This window comes from Elaeis guineensis, chromosome 10 (assembly GCF_000442705.2).
Source record: "Elaeis guineensis isolate ETL-2024a chromosome 10, EG11, whole genome shotgun sequence".
Classification (NCBI taxonomy): Eukaryota; Viridiplantae; Streptophyta; class Magnoliopsida; order Arecales; family Arecaceae; genus Elaeis; species Elaeis guineensis.
This window is the reverse complement of record NC_026002.2, coordinates 32600324-32624262: the sequence shown is the minus strand read 5'-3', so window position 1 is coordinate 32624262 and position 23939 is coordinate 32600324. Positions and strand designations below refer to the sequence as shown.

The 23939-nt window shown below is 43.4% G+C and overlaps 1 protein-coding gene across 3 annotated transcripts; it reads left to right on the top strand.

Annotated features, from left to right (window-relative positions):
* Positions 1–15807: 15807 nt before the first annotated feature.
* LOC105052722 (uncharacterized) lies at positions 15808–23474 on the top strand. Of its 3 annotated transcripts, none has more exons than XM_010933645.3 (5): positions 15808–15949; positions 17657–17825; positions 19827–20907; positions 21718–21884; positions 23064–23474. In XM_010933645.3, exons 2-5 carry the CDS (start codon positions 17692–17694, stop codon positions 23170–23172), a joined length of 1491 nt encoding a protein of 496 aa, XP_010931947.1. In that variant the 5' UTR covers positions 15808–15949; positions 17657–17691; the 3' UTR covers positions 23173–23474. The 3 variants fall into 3 exon arrangements, with proteins under 3 accessions (XP_010931947.1, XP_029122679.1, XP_019708699.1); XM_029266846.2 differs by having other exon boundaries at positions 15862–16013; XM_019853140.2 differs by having other exon boundaries at positions 15881–16039.
* Positions 23475–23939: the final 465 nt, after the last annotated feature.

Genomic DNA, 23939 nt, shown 5'->3' with positions numbered 1-23939 from the left:
TCAGATTGTGGTGATCGACTACCCGCAAAAGGTGATGTGTTCTGAACACAGTACTGTAAAACGTTTACTGATTCAAATTTGAATTTCAAATTTAAATGCATGCTGTTGTATCATATTTAGATCCTAGTGTAGGGTTAATTAGTATTAATTAATGAGATTAATTAATAATTCTGCTGTAAAATAGTAATTTTTAAAAAGTTTTAAAATTACCATTTTGCCTCTGCACTAAATTTTCTCTTCAGTTCGACTATCCATGCTCAGGTATTGGGTTTGAAACCTTAGAAGTGGTATATTAGATCTATTACTAAATGTTGTTTTTGGTTCACATGCTTGTTATTTTAGATTCAAATTTTTATGCATATAAATTTATGTCATAGATCTATTTGTAGGAGTTTTAAGATCAAATCTTATACATATATTTATAGATTAAATAGTTTAATCTAATATTCTTTCATTGAAAAATTTTTGAAATGCATGCATAAAACCCCTGTGCATCCCAACAGGAAAACATATCTAATTGTATCTCATGCAATTGTCAACATAATCCTTACCTCTAAAAATACTCACAGCCTTATGGATATCACAACAAATTATAGTAATTTTTAATTAAGTCAGACCCTTCATTTTCATATAGCCATATTTGAGAAATGCTGTCCTTGTAGATATCATAACAAAGCAACATATCCAAATATACCATAAAGCAAATAATATACACCAAGATAATCCTACATCAATTTCTATAGCAAGCCTTGTGGATATCACAACAAACCTACTATAATTTTTTGATAGGGTATTGGCTAGGCATAAAAGAAGGCATATGTAGTGTTCAAAATACTGAGCAACTTTTCTTTTAAAATTTGAACTAATCCAATTAGCCAGAAAAGAATTAAGATTGGTGGGGTCCCTCTGTTGTTTTTCTTAGACACCAATAAATTGATCAGATCAGCGAACAAAACCAATTAAAGAACCACCACACTTAAAATACTCCTTAGACACCAATTAATTAATCGATTTTCAAGAAATTGATCAATTACTGGTTCAAAATACTATGACTAAATATGATTTTTAGAAGGGCTTTAATAGTCTCATGCACATCCTAATTTAAAACAATCATAACAATGCACTATTATAGTTGTATCATAATAATTATGATAATAATCATTAAATCAATGTATCTAATCATATCTCATGACCATAATCATAATATCATATAACTAAACATATCTCTAAGATATATTAATATGATTAATATTATAACTCCAAGCATCTAAACATATCTCTAAGATATATCAAGGTTTGGATGTTTAATTAGGTTCAACCATTGACCTGACTTGAATCAAACTAAAAATCTAAGCTTGATCACAATCAAGATAATATTCTAACTTTGATTGTATAAATCAAGGTAGGCTCTGATACTGCTGTTGGGTTTCGGTGGTGCAGTAGAAGGGCTAGGGTGTTTAAAATTTTTATTCAAAATACCTTACGCACTGAAACCCTAATGCCCAAAAACTCTTGACTATAATAATCAAAGTATGATTAAATTAAACTTAGATAAGAAGAATACCTGTAGTGCTAATCTCAATTTTCATGAGGCATCCAACTATTTGCCCTCCAAAGGTGATTGTTGGGTATAAATTACCCGCAGCCGAAATCAACAGCAGAACGGCTCCGCCCGGACTCCTACAGGAGCCGGGCTCCTCCATCAACAGCAGAACGGCTCCGCCCGGACTCCTACGGAGCCGGGCTCCTCCATCAACAGCAGAATGGCTCCGCCCGGACTCCTACGGGAGCCGGGCTCCTCCATCAACAGCAGAACGGCTCCGCCCGGACTCCTACGGGAGCCGGGCTCCTCCATCAACAGCAGAATGGCTCCGCCCGGACTCCTACGGGAGCCGGGCTCCTCCTCAACAGCAGCGGGCTCCGCCCGGACTCCTACGGGAGCCGGGCCTCCTCCATCAACAGCAGAACGGCTCCGCCCGGACTCCTACGGGAGCCGGGCTCCTCCATCAACAGCAGAACGGCTCCGCCCGGACTCCTACGGGAGCCGGGCTCCTCCATCAACAGCAGAACGGCTCCGCCCGGACTCCTACGGGAGCCGGGCTCCTCCTCAACAGCAGAACGCTCCGCCCGGACTCCTACGGGAGCCGGGCTCCTCCTCAACAGCAGAACGGCTCCGCCCGGACTCCTACGGGAGCCGGGCTCCTCCATCAAAGCAGAACGGCTCCGCCCGGACTCCTACGGGAGCCGGGCTCCTCCTCAACAGCAGAACGGCTCCGCCCGGACTCCTACGGGAGCCGGGCTCCTCCTCAACAGCAGAACGGCTCCGCCCGGACTCCTACGGGAGCCGGGCTCCTCCATCAACAGCAGAACGGCTCCGCCCGGACTCCTACGGGAGCCGGGCTCCTCCATCAACAGCAGAACGGCTCCGCCCGGACTCCTACGGGAGCGGGCTCTGCCATCGACAGCAGGGTGGCTCCGTCCGGATCCCTATGGGAGCCAAGCTCCGTCAGTCTCCGACCTCAGTATCAGCTGCTGGAGCCGGACTCCACCCACGACCTCATCCGAAAGGGGGACTCCTCCCGGACTCCTACAAAGGCCGAACTCCGACTACTGCGAGCCTGATCAACAGATCCGTGTCCCTTGGCAGATAACAATAACTGCCATGATCCTGTTCCACTTCCTGTAGCGGATTCCACGCGGCTCCACTCCCCCTGCGACAGGTGCTGCACGATCCCACTACCTCTGACAGGCTGTGTCAACAGCTATGATGCTGCTCCGCTCCCTGCGGCAGGTGCTGCACGATCCCACTACTCGCTGACAACTAGCAGTAACGGACGCCGCTCCACTACCTGCAACAGGCCCTATGTGGCGGGCCATGATGATGGCCACGTGTCTGCTCCATTATCTTTCGCAATCAATTCCCCTGACCATGGGCGGCCCACTACCAGGCGGTTACAAACGTCGCCATCAGTCCGTTGCCTCCCCGCCTATAAAAGGGGGACTCAGATACGTTATTCTTTAAGCTCTTTTGCCTTATCTCAAAACTCTGCTAAACTCTCCGTTCGAGCACTCCATTCTTGTTGAGGCAGAGAACTGACTTGAGCGTCGGAGGGTCTTGCCGGAGCAACCCCACCTCCGGTTTAGACTTCCCTTGCAGGTCCCGGCGGCGACCGCGGCTTCCTCAACTCCAGCTTCTCCGGCGCAGGCGGATTTTTGCACCAACAGGATTGGCGCTAGAGGAAGGGCTGTGTCTTCGCAGCACCCTTGTTCTTGAAGGAGCGCTCAACGGACCCGCTTCCGGCCATCTTTTCCGGCACCAATCCTCTTTTCCCATCCGATGCCCTCCCGTGAGGTTTCCGCACAACTACCTCCGGCTATGGTTGATGATAAAGGGTGGCCGGATGACCAGCCTTCGCCGGATTCCGTCAACGTCATCTCGGGGAATCCCGGCGGAGGCAACCAGCACATCAGCTGCACCCCTCAAGCGGCAAAAAGTTGAAGAGCCCATAGCCTTCACTGAAGAAGACGCCCAGGGAGTCCAATTCCCTCATAACGATGCGGTCGTAGTTTCTTTGAACATAGCAAATTATGATGTCCGTCGCATTCTCGTCGACAACGGAAGTTCGGCCGACATCTTATTCTACAGTGCCTATTCGAGAATGGCCACTCTTGGCGGTCGTCTAAGACCGATGTGCTCTCCCCTGATAGGGTTTACTGGTGACGCCGTTCCGACGGAAGGAATGATAGCTCTAACTGTGACCGCTGGTCAGCATCCAAAGCAGTCCAGAGTCCTGGTGAATTTTCTGGTGGTAAAGGCGCCGTCTGCCTACAATGCAATTCTCGGCCGACCCGGCCTCAATGCCCTTAGGGCCGTTGTTTCAACCTACCATTTGAAGTTGAAGTTTCCCACTGACAAGGGGATTGGAGAAGTTCGGGGAGACCAAGCGCTGGCCAGGCACTGCTACAATATTGCCCTGCAAAGAAGCGATCAAGCGGACCTCTGTCCAGTCGACGGGTTGGATGCGCGCGACGACCTCACTGAAGAGAGGGGCGGCCCGATCGAGGACTTAATACCAATTCCTTTGAATGATGGGAATGCGGAGCATGTGGTGTTAATTGGCTCCAACCTGGAGGAGGAGGTGCGGATGCATCTCGTGGATTTTCTCCGAAGGAATGCGGACGTTTTCGCATGGGTCCCGACGGATATGCCGGGGATTAAGACGGAAGTCATGGAACATCATCTGGCGGTCGACCCTAAACATCGGCCAACAAAAGAAAAAATCCGGAGTCATGCCCCGGAGAGGCAGAAGGCGATAGCCGAGGAAGTGGATAAACTTCTCAAGGCCGGATTCATCAAGGAGGTCAATTATCCAGAATGGATCTCCAATGTTGTCTTGGTCAAGAAAGCAAACGGCAAGTGGAGGATGTATATCGACTTCAAAAAGCTGAATAAAGCTTGCCCAAAGGACAGCTACCCCTTCCCAGGATCGACCAACTGGTGGACGCTACCTCGGGCCATGAGCTTCTCACTTTCATGGACGCATTCTCCGGCTATAACCAGATTAGAATGACATCGGAAGATGAAGAAAAGACTGCTTTTATCACTAATCGCGGCCTTTACTGCTACAGGGTTATGCCATTCGGCCTCAAGAACGCGGGTGCAACCTATCAACGACTGGTGAACAAAATCTTCAAGGAGCAAATCGGCCGAAATATGGAAGTTTATGTGGACGATATGCTCGTGAAAAGCAGGTCTTCCGGGAATCATGTCACCGACCTCGAAGAAACCTTTGGCGCTCTTCGAAAGTATAGAATGAAGCTGAACCCAACCAAATACGCCTTTGGGGTAACCTCGGGGAAGTTCCTGGGCTTCATGGTATCAGGGCGCGGGATCGAGGCCAATCCGGAGAAAATCCGCGCCATCCAAAATATGATTGCCCCAAGATCGATCAAAGAGGTTCAGTGCCTCACGGGAAGAGTTGCGGCTCTCAATCGCTTTGTCGCAAGGTCGGCCGAGCGATGTCTGCCCTTCTTTCAAACTCTCAAGCAGTCGAAAAACTTCTGTTGGACCCCTGAATGCCAACAGGCATTCGAAGAGTTGAAAAGCTATCTTGGCTCACCCCCGCTGCTGGCAAAGCCCGAGCCCAAGGAGGAATTATTTTTGTACCTGGCGGTCTCTCCCACAGCCCTTGCAGCCGTCCTTATTAAGGAGGAAATGAAAGTCCAGCGACCGGTCTACTACGTTAGTCGCGTGTTGAGGGACGCCGAGACCAGGTATACTAAATTAGAAAAACTGACCTACGCCTTGTTGATTGCAGCCCGGAGACTCCGACCTTACTTTCAAGGGCACACGGTGACGTTACTCACCGACCAATCGATCAAGGCGGTTTTACACCGAGCTGATATCTCCGGAAGAATGGCGAAATGGGCCATCGAGCTCACAGAATTCGACATCAACTACAAGCCTAGACCGGCGATAAAAGCCCAAGTGTTGGCGGATTTCATAGTAGAATGCACCATCCCCGAGGAGGCCGAACCCGAGCAAAACAAAATCGACGACCTGAGGACTCAACCGAACTCCCCCGACGAAGAAGCCAGTTCGTCCGATGACTTTTGGACCCTCCATGTGGACGGATCGTCCAACATGGCAGGCGCGGGTGCAGGCCGGATCTTGACCAGCCCGGAGGGAGTCATTGTGGAGTACGCTCTGCATTTCGAATTCCCCGCAACGAACAATGGAGCGGAGTATGAAGCTCTGATCGCAGGGTTGAGGATCGCTAAGGAGCTTGAAATAGGTCAGCTCCGGGTGCACAGCGATTCCCAACTTGTGGTAGGGCAGGTCAGCGGGAGCTTTGAGGCACGGGAGGACAGTATGGCCAAATATTTTGAGAAGGTGAAGGAGTTCATCCCTGCCTTTGGCAATTTCGACATCAGGCAAATTCCACGGTCGGAGAACACCAGAGCCGATCTTCTCTCCAAACTAGCGACATCGGTTCCGACCGAATTGCCAAAAGGCGTCCTCTTTGAAGTTCTAAAGCATCCGAGTACGGAGGAGCCGCGACTCGTAATGGAGATCGACCATGAGCCCAGCTGGGTCGACCCGCTAATAACCTATCTTAGAGATGGGATTCTCCCCCAGGATGCGAAAGAAGCCCGGAAACTCCGAAATCAAGCCTCCCGGTACATTCTTTATGAGGGCAAATTATACAAAAGATCGTACTCCTTGCCTCTCTTGAGATGCCTCCGACCCTCAGAAGCTGACTACGCTTTATGGGAAGTGCACGAGGGAGCTTGCGGAAGCCATTTAGGTGCCAGGTCTCTATCCCACAAGCTACTCCGCCAAGGGTATTACTGGCCAACAATGCACCATGATTCAATTGAATATGTCAAAAAGTGTGATCGATGCCAGAGATACGCCAACGTCCAGAGACAACCTGCTACCGAGCTTACACCCTTGAGCGCCCCATGGCCTTTTGCGCAATGGAGAATGGATATTCTTGGCCCCTTTCCCATGGCGTCTGGTCAGAGGAAATTCCTCCTTGTAGCGATCGACTACTTCACCAAATGGGTCGAGGCCGAGCCACTGGCCAAGATCACAGAAGCGAAAGTGCAGGATTTCGTCTGGAAATCGATCGTGTGCAGGTTCGGTTTACCTAGAACCCTCATCACTGATAATGGACGGCAATTCGCGGGAGCCAGATTTGCTGAATTCTGTGAAGACCTAAACATCTCCCACAAATTCACATCAGTGGCCCATCCTCAGGCGAACGGCGAAACCGAGGTAACAAACAGAACCCTTTTGCAGGGGATTAAGACCAGGCTCGAAAGAGCAAAAGGGACTTGGGCAGACGAACTTTATCATGTACTATGGGCTTATCGGACCACCCAGAGGTTGCCTACAGGAGAGACTCCCTTTGCTCTAGCCTTTGGTATGGAAGCCGTCATCCCGATCGAGCTCAAGCTCCCGTCGGCACGAGTCGTGGTATTCGACGAACCCCAAAACGCGCAAAGTCTCAGAGCCAACCTCGACCTACTGGAAGAAAGGCGGGAGATTGCTCAGGTTCGAATGGCAGCCTACAGGCAGAAAGTTGCCCGATATTACAACGCCCGAGTGAAGAACAAGGCATTCAAAGCAGGGGATCTAGTGCTCCGACGAGCTGCTGTCTCACAACCTCAGAGCCAGGGGAAGCTTGCCCCAAACTGGGAGGGACCTTATGAGGTCAAGGAAGTAGTCCGACCTGGAACTTATTATCTCAGGGAGCTCGGAGGAGCTGACCTCCCGCGACCGTGGAGCTCAGAAAACTTGCGGATATACTACCAGTGATTTCGTCCTAATCAAAAAATGCGTGCCCATTTGTCTTAGGACAATTCAAGCAGGCGGTATCAAGAACGAGAGGGCAACCTTATAAAAGTCGAAGGCCCGGTTCTTTTAGACCGGATGGGGGGAGAGGCCTTGCAACGCCCATATGTGCCCCCACAGCCCTGTTAGGGACAGGAGGAGAACCTCGCCCTAACTTGAGCAAAGTCGAAGGCCCGGTTCTTTTAGACCGGATGGGGGGAGAGGCCTTGCAACGCCCATATGTGCCCCCACAGTCCTGTTAGGGACAGGAGGAGAACCTCGCCCTAACTTGAGCAAAGTCGAAGGCCCGGTTCTTTTAGACCGGATGGGGGGAGAGGCCTTGCAACGCCCATATGTGCCCCCACAGCCCTGTTAGGGACAGGAGGAGAACCTCGTCCTAACTTGAGCAAAGTCGAAGGCTCGGTTCTTTTAGACCGGATGGGGGGAGAGGCCTTGCAACGCCCATATGTGCCCCCACAGCCCTGTTAGGGACAGGAGGAGAACCTCGCCCTAACTTGAGCAAAGTCGAAGGCCCGGTTCTTTTAGACCGGATGGGGGGAGAGGCCTTACAACGCCCATATGTGCCCCCATAGCCCTGTTAGGGACAGGAGGAGAACCTCGCCCTAACTTGAGCAAAGTCGAAGGCCCGGTTCTTTCAGACCGGATGGGGGGAGAGGCCTTGCAACGTCCATATGTGCCCCCGCAGCCCTGTCAGGAATAGGAGAAGAACCTCGTCCTGACATGAGCAAAGTGGAAGACCCGGACTCCTACGGGAGCCGGGTCCCTACGCCAGGAAAACTTCGCCCGGACTCCTACGGGAGCCGGGTTCCGCCGCCAAGAAGACTTCACCCGGACTCCTACGGGAGCCGGGTTCCGCCGCAAAAAAGACTTCGCCCGGACTCCTACGGGAGCCGGGTCCCTACGCCGGGAAAACTTCGCCCGGACTCCTACGGGAGCCGGGTTCCGCCGCAAAAAAAAACTTCGCCCGGACTCCTACGGGAGCCGGGTTCCGCCGCTAAGAAGGCTTCGCCCGGGCTCCAACGGGAGCCGGGCCCTGCCATCGACAGCAACAAAGGCTTCGCCCGGACTCCTACGGGAGCCGGGCTCCACCACCAACGACAGCTACAGGACAACTCCGTCCGGACTTCTACGGAAGCCGGACTTTACTTATGACTTTGATTGCAAAAAAACTCTGCCCTGGCTCTTACGAGAATCGAGCTACTCCAACTCCCGGAGGGCTTCTACGTTCGGACTATCAAGGGGGCCGAACTTGGCCCCGACTTCAGCGGAGAAGAATCCGGGCGAACCTGACAAGTGGGTATCCCCGAACGGCACAAAAGCCGAAAAGGAGCTCGTCAAATGACGACCCCACGTGAACTGAAAAAGTCGCCGACGACCTTGGAACAACGTAACACAGACAAAGAGAACGAAAGGAAAACGAAGAAGTCCGGCAGACAACTATTTAACACAAGATGCAAACAAGGTACTGAAATCACTTTTTCATTTAACAGAAGTACACATTACAGGACCCGGTGGGTCAAGAAAAAAAAAAAGATACACGTCATCGCAAGTATCGCGGGCACGGTTCGGGCAGGACGAACCGGAGACCGCTCCGAGCCACGAACTCCGTCTCTGTCCTTCTCAATCGCATGCCCTAGTGCGTGTAACAGCTCTCGCCCATCTCACCTCATTCTGTTCCCGAGGTCCCAACCTTGGTAGAAAGGGGGTGGGGTAGATCCCCGGAGGCGGAGGGGGCAACGACGGCCGCCACCCGAGACGCTCCGGCAAGGTCGGCATGCGTTACTTCCACCGCCCCCGCAACAAGTTCTACTGCCCCACCGTCAACGCCGACCGTCTCTGGTCTCTCGGCCCCGACGGCGTCAAGGATCCCGTCGTGGCTTGTGACGTCTATTCTGCCCTCTTGACCGGTATCACCCCGCCTTGCTGCCCCGAGATTCGCGGGCAGAATAGCTTCCCCGACAGCCCCCGTTATTAAACCCCTGTTGTTGAAGGAATTCTTTCTTGGGCTCCCTCTAGAGCGACGGAGATTCTCACCGGCCGCCATTCTCCTTCTCTCCTTCCTCCAAACCCTAAGAATTCCCTCGAGGACAGCCTCCCAAGTAGATAACATGGTTTAAGGGAAGGAGACAGGGACTGGGGCGAGAGAAGCAGGGCTCTCAGATGAAAGAACAACGCCAGAATGAAGCTACGAAGGGGCCGAGGGGTTTAAATAGCCGATGGATCCTGGCGCAGTTATGGCGGCGGGTATTCCTGGGCCAACTAAGGTGTGCCGCGTGGCGCGCTTATCCCCTTCACCGCCATCGAGGGTTGACCGCTCACAAATTCCCGCAAAGCGACGCTTGGGATCGCATTTCAGCGGGGGTTCCGAAAAGACTTTTCAAGTCACCTTCACCGAAAAACGGACTCTGACGTGCGCGCATTAAATAGGGACGGCAGTGCACAGGATTCGAAGGGACGATTCCGGCTGCGCACATCTCTCTCTGCATACTTCCTTCGCTTGAAATTCAAACTCGGAAGTAGGGGGACTGGTGTTGGGTATAAATTACCCGCAGCCAAAATCGACAGCAGAACGGCTCCGCCCGGACTCCTACGGGAGCCGGGCTCCTCCTTCAACAGCAGAACGGCTCCGCCCGGACTCCTACGGGAGCCGGGCTCCTCCTTCAACAGCAGAACGGCTCCGCCCGGACTCCTACGGGAGCCGGGCTCCTCCTTCAACAGCAGAACGGCTCCGCCCGGACTCCTACGGGAGCCGGGCTCCTCCATCAACAGCAGAACGGCTCCGCCCGGACTCCTACGGGAGCCGGGCTCCTCCATCAACAGTAGAACGGCTCCGCCCGGACTCCTACGGGAGCCGGGCTCCTCCATCAACAGCAAAACGGCTCCGTCCGGACTCCTACGGGAGCCAGGCTCCACCATCGACAGCAGTTGCAGCTCCGCCCGGGCTCCGCTCTCGGTACCAATTGCAGGAGGAGCCGAGCCTTAAAAGAGCCGAGCCTTAAAGGAGCCGAGCCTCATCCCTGGCGCCAACGACTACAACCGCAGGCAGACTCCTCCCGGACTCCTACAAAGGCCGAACTCCGACCACTGCCGAGCCTTGATCAACAGATCTGTGTCCCCTGGCAGATAACAATAACTGCCATGATCCTGTAGCGAATTCCACGCGGCTCCACCTCCCCCTGCGACAGGTGCGGCACGATCCCATTACTCTCTGACAGACTGTGTCGACAGCTATGATGCTGCTCCGCTCCCTGCGACAGGTGCTGCACGATCCCACTACTCGCTGACAACTAGCAGTAACGGACGCCGCCCCACTACCTGCAGCAGGCCCTATGTGGCGGGATATGATGATGGCCACGTATCTGCTCCACTATCTTTCGCAATCAATTCCCCTGACCATGGGCGGCCCACTACCAGGCGGTTGCAGACGTCGCCATCAGTCCGTTGCTTCCCCCGCCTATAAAAGTGGGGGGACTCAGATACGTTATTCCTTAAGCTCTTTTGCCTTATCTCAAAAACTCTGCTAAATTCTCCGTTCGAGCACTCCATTCTTGTTGAGGCAGAGAACTGACTTGAGCGTCGGAGGGTCTTGCCGGAGCAACGCCACCTCCGGTTTAGACTTCCCTTGCAGGTCCCGGCGGCGACCGCGGCTTCCTCAACTCCAGCTTCTCCGACGCAGGCGGATTTTTGCACCAACAGATTCTAATAATATTTTTTTCTTTTTCTTTTCTTTCTTTGATAATCTTTTTGGTTTGATAGTATTAACGCTTACTTATTAGTGGATACTAGGCAATCTTTCAGTTTGATGTCTTAGCGTATCTCACTCTTTCTCGAGCACATGTTGCAACATTTTGATGGCATGAAGTAAAATAGTTGCAAAACATACTATTAAATTTAATTGTTAGTTGGAATTTACTATGATATTTTATTTAATTATTTTTATTATAATACTCTTAAATTTAAGTTGTTCATTGTGAAGGAGTTAAAATTTGTATTTGATCTATTAACCAATTCGTCTAGCACTATAAAAGAGCTTTTTGTCCTTAAATTTGACATCCTCGTTATCGACTCTGGCACCTCCAAAACCCATCTATTGAAAGAGGGACTAAGAGCTTTATATGATCACCTCTCTCATAGAGGTGGATGAGAAGCTTCTCCCGATTTCCTCCAATCCCCGTAACTTCCCCATTGGAGTTCATATACACAACCCATCTTTATCGGCTTACCTCAACAACTCCCAATCTCATGGCCCTCAACCTCCAACTTCAAGGGTACTTTAACCATGGCCACTACCCTTTTAGGTGGATTGATAAGGAAGACAATGACACGATGAGTTAGCGACATAATGGATTAAACCATCTGATAGATCATTTGTGACACTTGAATATTGCAAAAATTATAATTCTCATCATTATCAATTATGGATTTATGTATTTGCATTTTGTCTAAATTACAGCACTTGCCGCTTATACTCAGGCTTTTCACTAACTATAACCAATATCCATAAGATCCATATGAATGATAAGCAACTAATTTAAAACATCATTCTACAAAGATTTTAGGAAGCACCATAGCAAATTTCCCATCGATTTAATATTACTCATAGGCGATTTGCATTATTATTGACTAAATTTGCTTCTCCAATAATTGGCAAGGATAAAAGGTTAGATACATGTATCTATGTTAAATAGTTTTTCAAGTATGTACGTATGTGTATGTACGTGTGTCTGTGTGTGTGTGTGTATATATATATATGTATGTGTGTGTGTGTCTCAGGGTACGAAAGAGTTTTATAGTTCTAATATTATTATGCAATTTTTTTCTCAATTCAAGAAATTTAAAATCTGAAATTGTGACTCCTTGAGACATTAGTTTTTGGAAAGATAAAGTTTTAGAATTAAAAAAAAAATGATGATAGAATTGTTCACTGCAATCCCTAAAAACATGATAATATTTCCACTTTTTCTTCCTTACTCAAGCAACTCTTCACTTATTATTCAAATTAAATTATCCACTACAATCCCTAAATTCTATAACATTAGAGGAATTAAATTATACACTAATCTATGCTTAAGGCAAATCCTTCTCTGCAATCTTGTATTTATAGACCCTTTTTTTGTAGGGCAACACTTGACTGTTTTAGAAAACTAGAGAATTAAGAACATAAACTTTTTAAATCAAACCAGTGCAGAATATAACGAGATAAGGTAGGAATTTTAATATTCTGATTGCAATGCGTGGGACAGTATCTCATCCCAACATCCCATAGGTTGGCCTACCAGGATTTAAAATCATGCTCTTGCTTATGCCATCCTTTATGATTTCCTTCTTTTTCATTTGAGATACTCATCCTTTGTAACTAACTTAAAAAGAAGAAGTTTTAAATATATTAGCACAATGCTTGTTGATAACATTTGATTTTTTTTTTTTTTTTGGTCTAGGATATTTAGAGTTTGAATTAAAGATTTATTAGTAGGCTATTAGTTTTTGAAAATAGAATGTTCAAAATAGAAAACAAGAGAAAAATGATAAAATGAAAAAAAATTACAATGCCAACTTGATAATTGGAAAACGATGAGGATGAAAAAAAAATATAATCCAAATTTTATGCTATTTTTCTTCCTCAAGGTGGTAAAAAAAAATATTAATCAAAATAAATTAATTTAAACCTAATAAAATAACATAGGTATAATAATTGATTATAAATTCTGAAGAAAAAAAAATCTACTTATTGATCTTGTAGAAAAGGTATTTTCTTTTTCACGACAATATATATTTAGAAAATTTTGGATAAATTCAATATTATATTTAAACACGAGATAGAAGACACATGTTCAAATGCTCGTTATATATCCATTGATAAATATTTTAAAAATGTAATATATGTTTGTTTGGATCACCCTCCTACTTATATTTGGATCCAAGGGCAAATTTGTTCATGAACATCCAAAATATATATTGCTTTGAAAAAAAAGAGAGAGCATTTTTCCTGTAAAATATGTAATAATACAAATATATATATATATATATATATATATAATAATACTCTGTGAAGGAGTATTGAAGTGTTGCTAACTTAGCTTCTCAAATGAATTTTATTATGACACTTGGAAAGAACACCTCTTGACATTAAATTATATTATTGATATATAGTATTATTATATCTTATAATTAAAATTTATTTATATAAAATTAAGAATATAAAGTGATCTTAAAAATTTGAATGAATATTATTTTATTATATATATATATATATTTTAATCTGATCAGATCTAGAAGAAAATTTATTTCGTACATCCAGCCCCGTGCAATACATAGATCTTCGACTAATTTTTATATAAATCCATTAGTTTATTTTTAACGATAACTTCTCTAACCACCAAAAACAACCCTAGCAATATTGGCTTTTATTTTAGCCAGACATGATCCACATAAAACATTGTAGAGTTATCATGTCATACTACACATATACATAAATCCAATATATACATGAAAATTGAAACTGAGAGAAAATAGATTAGCTATTTAGATTGTCCACATAAGCAGCATCTTATCATCTATGAATGTCATTTGGATCAAAATCAATCTGCAAAATATCACGTGTCTAGACTCTCCTATCTAACAATTCTTAAAGCATTAAATTCAAGCATGATGTTATTAAAAAACTAAATTAAAAAAGTCTACTTATGTGATCTAAATGAGATTTTTAAAACCTGATATTATTATCTCTTGTAATAAAAATTCAGTAGTTGAGAATATAAATAGACATCATGAATTTGGATAGATATTATTTTACTATTTATCAATAATTTTTTTAAAAAATGATCCATTATGCGATTTAGAATCTACATGCAACGTGCGGGTTGAAAACTAGTGTGTATATACACACACTTAGAGAGTGTTTGGTTGAGGTAATTAAGATCTAGAATGAAAATCGGAATGGATGACTCCCATTTCAATTATTTGGTTGGGAAGAATTTCATTCCAATTTTCATTCCTGAGAGGAATAGGAATGATCTATTCCTTAAGTAACCAAATTCGGTCTCATCTCAACAGAGTCCCAATCTCATTCTCATGGAATGAGATTAAAAAAAAAAAATCATCTCTAATATCGATTAGCCTGAGCGCGACGCCTCCCTCATCGTCCAGATCGGCTTCCCCACCTCTCTCGCCGACCTCATTGTCAAGAACCATGACCGCCTTAAGAAGCCTTCCTGCAAGAAAACCCCCTCCCCCTTCCCTAGGGCTTCGACCATCGTTGCTGGCGACGATCCTAGCCCTCTTCCCGCAATTCATAGATCCAGGGTTGATCGCAATGGAGTCTTGAAAGAAGCCCGATGGAGATGTAGGGATGGGGAGCGGTGCCAGCAGTGGCCCTGGCACCGTGCTGGAGCTCGATGACGAGCCACCGCACGGCCTTGCTCATCTGCGGTGGTGGAGGTCAAGGTGGGAGGAGGAAGAGAAGGAGAAGGGATCGGCAGCGGTGGAGAGCTTGACGAGCTCAGCGGAGATGAAACGATCGGAGGGGTCATCAGAGGCCTCAGAGGCGGCAGCGGTGAATTGGGAAGAGAAGACGAGCCTAATGCACGACTGCACTGCCATCTCCATCAATTGATAGATCGAGCGAGGGTTTCAACAATCAGAGGAGGAAGAGGAGAGGAAGAAGATGCCAGAGAAAAGATATCACCTTTGCGAACACGATGCTGGAGGAGGGGAGGGACCGCGGGGTGCGAGCGGCAGGGCCAGAGCTGGGGGAGGAGGGGGGTGTTTTTATTGGTTCGGGGCTGGTTTTTTGTAATATATATATATATATATATATGTATAATATTTTTACGATAAAATAATATTCACTATATATATATTTTAATGATAATTTTTTAAAAATTTAAAGATATTATTATTATATTTAATTTTTATTTAATATTAATTTTAAAAATAATTATTTTTAAAAAATTAAATTAAAAATAAAAAAATCGAATTGATTTTAATTTCTATTTTTATATGAACTAAACAACAATAATAAAAATTATCCATTTCGATTCTGATTATAAACTAAATATTTTAGATAATTTGATCATTTTGATTTCGATTCTGATTTTAATCTATTCTGATCTTGATTTCAATTGCGAACCAAACATCTCGTATCTATTTAAACAGATTCTCCTATTAAAATGTTTAGATAGGAGATGCGGGTTATTAAACAACGTAGTCTCCTCTCTAAACGTGATGGTGTCCGAATTAGTAAGCCATGCTTCAACATTTCACAGCAGTAGCAGGCGGTTAACAGTACGGGACCTCTTTTCAAGTCCAATGAGGTCGCATAGATGATTCATGCGGAAGATGTGATCCACCGTCCGCTTAATCATCGAAACAGAATCCATCCATCCAAACCGCCAGATCTTTGTCGATTTCACTCCGCATTTAAAATGCCGGTTGGATGCGACCGCGATGGACGGGCGGGTCGATTTCTATCCCCTGCCGCGCCTCCATCCACAAAACCCTCGAAAACCCCCAAATATCACCGCGCCCTCGAGAAAACCCCTCTGCTTCTCTCCGTCTCTCTCTCTCTCTGATTTTTCCCCACCTTAGAAGGTATGCACCCTCAGCGCTCTCCTTCTCTCCATCGATCTTGCTTTCTGCAACTTGTTGCTGAAAGGTTGTCCAAAAATCTCCATTTTTTTGGTAATGCTTTTGGCTGTCATTCACATTCTGAGCATCTTTAACCTCACAAGCTTTTCTATGTTGGGTGTGTTTTGAGCCATTTTTACGAAATGGTATTCTTTAATGGGTGTTTGAAGGAAGCCTTCTCTGCGGCTGTGTTGTTCTCTCTTTTATTTTTAGCTTCGCTAGCGGTAAGGTAGAGGGCATCCTCATCCTGTTTTTAGGTCATAGGTTTGCTCCCCGATGGAAGCCTGGTCATTTTGAGCATGATGTGATTCGACAGTTCTTCGAAAGTTTGCAGCTTTGTTGTTCCGGGAATTGTAAAGATTTTGATGGACAGGATGGTTGTGGAGAAGGGCATGGGAAGGAAAGCCGGAGCCATGCATTTCTGTAGCCCATATGCATCTTCGTGGCTAGTGACAGATTTTAGGTTCGTTGGGACTTGTGAGATATGTTTTGATAAGAGACAGACACCGCTGTGAGGTGCAAGAGTGGGTATAACGGAAGTTTTCAGAGCGCGAGCAATAGCAGTACCTAGATGATGCCAATTGCAAGACTTGTTGATAGCATTTTCCATGTCTTATCCAATAAAATTAATTGCATTCCCTTTATTCTTAAAGTTCTATGAAGACATATAGAGTTTTTTTTATCAAACTATATAGCTAGGCTCGAATTAAGGACTTTGACTGAGTAAAATATATAAGTAGGCTTGAATTAAGGAGATTTACTGAGTGAAAAAAAAATGCAGGTTGAGCTTATGTTATGTAGAGAAGAGTATTCCAAAAATAGCGAGAAGGGCTAGAGGGAGAAGGCATATGCACGTACATATGGGAGAATCAATAGAAAAGGAGATATCATATCATAAATTTATTAAACTTATGTAGCCCCTAGGTTATGTGAAACCAGTTATTTAGATTGGATAAGCAAATTAATAGTTATTGTTCCAATTTTGGACATTTTTATATGTGTTTTGTATGCTAAATATTTGCAGAAGAGTCATTGTTATTGATCAACAAAGTAAAGGTATAATAAAGATGAAAAAAGGTGAGAATGAGTGAAACAATATACGAAGACTACAACATGTAGTAAATAATTAGTAGGTGCAATATTGCTAACTTGTTTGCCAGCTAAATGTATTAATATGTATATTAGGGACCAACAAGTGTTATTTGACTTAAAATATGGGAAATCCAATATAACATGAACGAGGTCAAATAGGTATTTGTATGTTTTACACTAGAATAATTTGTTTATTCAAAAATACATCGTAAACACTTATTCTTACGTGGAAACCAAATAGGACCCTAGATTCTTCTTTAGTTTCCTTGGTCTTCCTGCAGTCTGCATTTTGTAGGGGCACTGGTCAGAGGTGGTGCATGATGCTGATCTCTTTTCTTATGCTGTGTATGTGATATATTACTTGTCAAGAAATCAATGCATCTTTGTTTTATCGGCTTGAAACATCTATGAATATCTTATTATGCTTTGAATTGTATGAATTAGTCATGCTGTTCTGTTCCTAGTTGTTACACTGGAAGCTATACTGACCTTCTACATACTTTGTAATACACATCCATTGCGTCAAAGGTTTTTGACTTGCATGATCATGCTCCTAATTCTGTTATCACATTTATGCAGGCTTGAAGTCAAAAATCTGGTGAATTTCTGACATCATGCAGGCTCTAAAAGCTGGCTGGGTTGGGCAAACATTTGCTTTAGCGAGACGGGATGATTTTGGAGAAAAGAAACCTCGCCGTCGACGAACGAAAGAGGAGAGAAGAGCAATGGTCGAATCTTTTATAAAGAAGTAATCAAGTTTGCTAAAACATTGATATGTCCATTTGTTTTGAAAATTAAGTTAGAAAGTATTTTCTAGTTCCATTCTTGCCTCTGCATTTACGTTTTGTTGTTGATTAGTTCTTACCTATATTCCAAGGTAATTTGTGCATTATAGTTGTCATGTGTCATTTGCCGAGGTGGTGCCAGTATTGTAAAGTGTGCATGACTTGCTTTATAGGATTCTTCAGCTACATTTTAATTTTGAGTGGATAGTATAGAACAATATACATATGTCTATCCTATTTTGGAAAAAGAAAGTGCATATCATTATGGAATCATGCACCTTTATTGATATCGATGCATGTCATGCAATTTGATGAGTCTTCTAGTTTCGAGGAGCAATGTAGCAGATGGTGGCAAGAATAATTTGTTTGAAATATTAGAAATTTTCTCTAGGATGTTCATATTAAAGCTAATGCATTTTGTGCCTCAAAATCACATATTAAAATGATTGAAATGTTTCTATGCATTAGTTTCATGTTTGCATCCATAAAGTTTCCATATGCGCAGTAGGTAAAGAACTTGTAGGTTACCTTGGTTGGAAAATTCAAGAAGTTATGATTGAATTAAAAGTGGGAGCAAGTTGTCTACTAAGGTGTCTAGTAGCTAATGTACCTGAGTTATTCGTGAATAGCATAAGCTTGCTCATTTAGAGAAAAAGTCAATCTTAAGCTACATTCTGAAATGAGCCAAGTCCAATTATTTGCTGGTTTGCAATTATAGATATGACTTAGGGCTTGGCTCAAGATTGGCTCATCCAAGTTAGTAACAGGCCAAGCTTAAGAAAGTTTGGTTAAGCTTGCCTTACTCTTGATTCAAGCTTGAACTTCCTATTAAAAGTACTGAGTCGAACTTGAGCAGCCCAAACCTCAGCTTATGTGTCCACGTTATATGTTCGGTCCTATTAGGCATCATGTTTTTATCCAAGTTTTTGTTTTTTGTTCTTTTTCAGAGCAAGGTTAGGCACTAAGTGTAATCGCTTGTTTATCCAGGTGCTATGTCATGATTTTAATGAAATCTTGTGAGATATTCAATCATCATATATTATTCATTAAAAATGTTGATGATTTATTGAGGATGATATATTTTTGTGCGTTTGATCATCTCCATTGACCTAGTGGAGCATGCATGGTTATGATTGAAGAATAAAAGCTATAGGCCATATTTTGACATGGGTCATGGCAAGATGGAGGGGCTAACTTGAAGAGATTTTTAGTGTGCATAAGGGGTTTTCAGAAAGTTTATTCTCCATAGTATCATTAGTTGTATGATGACATGAGGAGACGTAAGGGTTTCCAATGGAAGATGATTTCCCTAGTTAACCTAGGGCTTTCACCTCCTCACTGCCTATCTGCAAAGGTGGCTAGTGCAAAGAGAAATGAACTTCTTGATGGCTAGCCACTTGAGGGTCTAGACCTGTGGGAATTCTTGCTAACCTTGGAGGTTCCTAGAGTCATTAACTCATGGATACAATGTTGTATCAATCGACTCAGAATGAGAAAATTATCAGTGGCCAAACTTGTGTTATATGGTATCTACTATTTAAGTGCTACTTTTCTTCATGTTTCTGGATGCGGTATATTGACCAATGAACAATGACCAACCATGTTCTGCAAAATTTGATCTTATAGATGTATCTTGACCAGTAAGTCACATATCATTTACTTAGGGTCAGCATTTGCCTTCTGCACCATTTTTAAGGGCTTCATCCTGTTGATTCAAGCTTTGTACTACTTGGAGGTGAGAACACAAGAATCCTGTTATTTTTGTGGTTTCAGCCTTTGGCAGGAGCCTGTGTTTAATTAGGATTCTTGTATCTAAACCCACGTATTTGGGATACAAACGTATGGAATATGTTTGTGCAGAGTAATCATATGAGTATGAAACTTATAAATTCCCACTTCGAATTCTGTCAAAATGATTAGAAGCATGATTCATGTTGTTTATTTATATATAAACCTGCTTTCAGATACCGTACTTCAAACAGTGGGAAATTTCCTTCTCTAAATCTCACACATAAAGAAGTTGGTGGGTCTTTCTACATTGTACGAGAAATTGTGAGAGATATAATTCAGGAAAATAAAGTGCTAGGTCCTGGTGATGCAAGCTTGAAGGCATTGAATCTTGAAGCTGGCTTAGAGGAGCATGCATCAGGGTCCACAGATCCTGGTGTTTATCTGTCCATATCATCTATGACGCATGTGGCTGATCATGACGGGATGGAAATGTCTTCTATGGCTAATGAACATCAAAGTGAAGAAAGCTACGAATTAGTAAAATCTGATGACCAGGAAATATTTGCATCTCATGCAAATGATGTTTCTGTTGCTGAAGTTTGGCACGATAAATCCTCTGATCATTTGCAGTACTCCAATGGTCCAAGTCCATATGATATTTTATTTAATGCACAGAATAAAGAAGAAAACCTACAGAAACCATCTGGGTCGATGCATGACAATACAGGAATTCATGAACAAAATGATCCTGTACCTCAAGGTAGTCTAGAAAACTGTGGAATTCATAAGATTGAGCAGTCACATCCTTTCAATCAGTCTGTATCCATTACTTCTCCAACAAAAGGATTGATGCTGGATGGAAAAGATGTTGAAAAGAAAAGCAGAGGTGTGGCTGAGGCAACTGATATTTTTGCAGAAAGCAATGTTATTCCTACATTAACTGGGACAGATGTTTTACCAGAAGCAACTATCTCTGTTGACTTTGTCAATAGCAATGTATCTGATCAACTGGTGGATCAGTTAGATTCTGGTGCTAAGGATATTTTCCCAACAGCAACTTCTTCTATCAATAGTTGTGACTTAGATTTAAGCCCCCTGGAAACCAAGGAGTTAATCAACTCCCAGGAAGTATCAGGAATGCAAAAATCAGAAGTGGAGGTACCCTTCATGCCAGGCAACAAAGTTCCCAATATAAACAGCATAAAATCTGCAGGAACTAATACTTCCAGTTCAGTTAATAAAGAAGAAACAGTCCTGACATCAATGATTTCACAAACTTTAGTTTCTCCTGCTTCTGAAACTTCAAGCACTGAGGTGAGTCTCAAAAGTTTATTTCTTCCTTTTGTTTTTTTTTTTTTTGGTTGTTTCTTGTTAATACCTGCTCATAAGTCATATAAATGTTGGTTCATCTGCCACTATTAAACGTCTGTTTAGACATTTCATGTTATTTGGTATTTTACCTTCATGTGACCTACTTGCTAAGACAGTTTATTAAAAGAAATTCTAGACTGTCATCATCATTGTTGTCATCGTTGGTGGTGGTGGTGGTGAGAAAACCCTAGCCCTAGCAAGAGCGGCAAGCGAGGCAAGCAAGAGAGGTGAGCGAGGCAAAAGGGAGGCGAGTGAGTGAGGCGAGCAAGAGGGTTGCAAAAAGCCCGAACTTGAACCGAATCAAAAGCCCGTTCTGTCTGGTTATTAGACTGGTACAGTTTGGTACACTCTGAACTCAGGATGGTTTGGCTGTCCTTGATTGCTTCTATATATCTTAAGACATTTATGAACCAAAGTTCAAGCAGCTTGGATTATAGCAAGCTATAGAAAAAAGAATCGTTTGAAAACCATTCTTTTTGTAATCATATGATGCATAATTAGTTGGTCCAAGGCATATGCAGTTTTGTTTTTAGACATTACGGTGCTGTTGATTTGGAATGGTGTAACACCCAAAGTGTGTAGCTTCTTCAGCCATTATGTTCCTATGCTCTTCTGAATTAGCATTTTTCTTCTCTGTTTATTTTGATATGCCCTGGAGATGGGCTTCTTCTGCATCAAGTTTTCTTTTATCTGGTTAGTGTTGGATCCAAAGTGCATCACATTGATTCACATCCATTATGTTTGACTTCGCAGGCACTGCCTGTGCTGCAGCCTAATGATATGGAGAACATGGCCATGAAAACAGAAAGTGCTTCAAGTGTATCACTTTCTCCCAGTGCCATGGAAATATCTGACTCTGAATGCAGCACCAAGCATGAAAATATTGCCAGCAATATTGACAGAGGTAGCAATTGTAGCAGGTAAATGTTACATCTCCACAACCGCTCCCTCTTTCTCTCTTGTTTTCCTCTTCTTTTTCTTGCAGTACATTTTAATTTTGGTAACCTAATTCATGAGGCTGACATGTGGAATTACATCCACTGGAACATAAAAGAAAAATCAACAAGGAAAAGGTGACTATCAAGGATTCAAGAGTTGGTACTATCACCCATCCTCTTTCTTTTCTTGGGTTATTGTGGTATCAGGATGCATCCATTCCGACACTTAGGATAGGATAGTATCCTGATACTTTACCGGGATACTGCCAAACCCCTTTTTTTGGTTTATTGTTTATAGATTTTGTTGGTTTTAGTGGTTTTAAAAATCTTTTTGGCCTCTTAAATAGGCCTTTTGAGTCTCTTAAATAGGTACAGTACTAGGATACCCCTTCTCACCTTTTTAATTTTTCTTCCTGAAACTATTATTGTATAATTTTTAGTAATTGATTTATTCTGAAAATAATATAATATTAAAAAAATATTATATTGTAAGTTGATCTCCTCTCAACAACATATCTAAATTTCATGTTCAACTACAAAATTTGGGCATGATTTCCCTATATTTCTTAATTTTCGGTCAAATAAATGGTTAAAAAGGGAAGGGTAGATGGCCTTACCAGATACACCACGATTTTGGTGTAGAGGAGGCCAGATCTAGTCACCTTCTCTCCCGTCTTCTCCTTTCTCGCTTATCTTGCATTCTCTCCTCTCTTTCTCTATCTGAGTGGTTGAACCAATGAGACAACAGAGAGCCAACAGGTCATGAACAGTGCAATACCAATGGGACGTCATGAATGTGCTATCAGGGTGTTAAGAACGCTCACTTTTTTACATTTCTTATCTTTATGAGTGTGTTTTCAGGCTGTCTGAGGTATTATTTTCTCATCGGAACAGTGCAATATAACAATGGGACATGTCGGTATTGTTTGAAATTTTTCTCATCAGCATGTTATATGTACATCATGCAAGTTTTTTTCTTCATTAATTTATTGCATTGTTTCACATATTTTTTTATAAGTTCATAACAGACTAAGGGAATGTTAAGTTGTGATCTTGCATCACCTTATAGTGTACCAGGGCTGTAGTAAAGTTCAGTCTTGAATCTTTTCTGACTCATGAAGTTCTCTCTATTTTGACATGGGAATTTTTCCAATGTCCCAGCAAATCATCTGGAAAGGCGAATAAGGAATTAGAGACGGCAGAAGTCAACCCAGTTTGGGCAACCATAAAAGCATTTATTGATGCTGTTATCAAATTTTGGACTGAATGAGGCCTTTTATTGTGAAAAGTCACTGGAAGAGTGCAATGCGAGGGATGCTTTCTTTGTTCCTATTTGATGAAGACCTCCTCCCTTTTCTCCAACATTTTTTTTTTGTAAAAAAATATTGGCTGTTTAATAACTGAAGTTTGTAATTGATGATCATGATTCTGTCGTTTGGTCATGTATGATGGCCCATGTAATAGTTATTGATCCTAAAACAACTTAACTTTATTTTGGCGGTATTGTAAAAATATTATCCAAGAGCCAGCTCTAGATTTAATAATGAACAAAAAGTTAAGGTCTTTGTGGCAGGTTTCTGTTGTGCAGTGTATCAACTTGAGCAGCATAGATTCTTGAAATTGATTTGCACCTTGGGTATCCCCATCATTAATTTGCATCTCTCTGAAAGTGTGGCATATGATAAAAGATATGGGATTCTACATGCCATTTGGTGTGGAACTCTGGGAGGTTGGAGGACCATGTGGGCAACTTTTCCATCACAAAGAATTCACTCGAGTGAAGGTATATGAGATTTGTGGAAGACAATGCTGAAGATAGGATACTTGATGTGGTCCTTGATGTGTTCTGGAGCTTAACACCAGCTTAGTTTAACCATTGCATAATAAAACCATTTTATGCTTATATAAACCTATAAAATTTCTTGCTTGAAAAATTCTAGGATATGACGCAAAAAAGTTTTAATGATGTTTACAAGTCTAGGGTTGTGCGATAGTATGTGTTCACGCATATTCCACATTAAAGAATGGGTTGTCAAT

Coding starts and splice junctions, on each gene's coding strand:
- LOC105052722 (XM_010933645.3), top strand. CDS start 17,692: ATGCAGGCTCTAAAAGCTGGCTGGGTTGGGCAAACATTTGCTTTAGCG. Junction 17,826..19,826: donor GTCGAATCTTTTATAAAGAA/GTAATCAAGTTT, acceptor ACCTGCTTTCAG/ATACCGTACTTCAAACAGTG. Junction 20,908..21,717: donor CTGAAACTTCAAGCACTGAG/GTGAGTCTCAAA, acceptor TTGACTTCGCAG/GCACTGCCTGTGCTGCAGCC.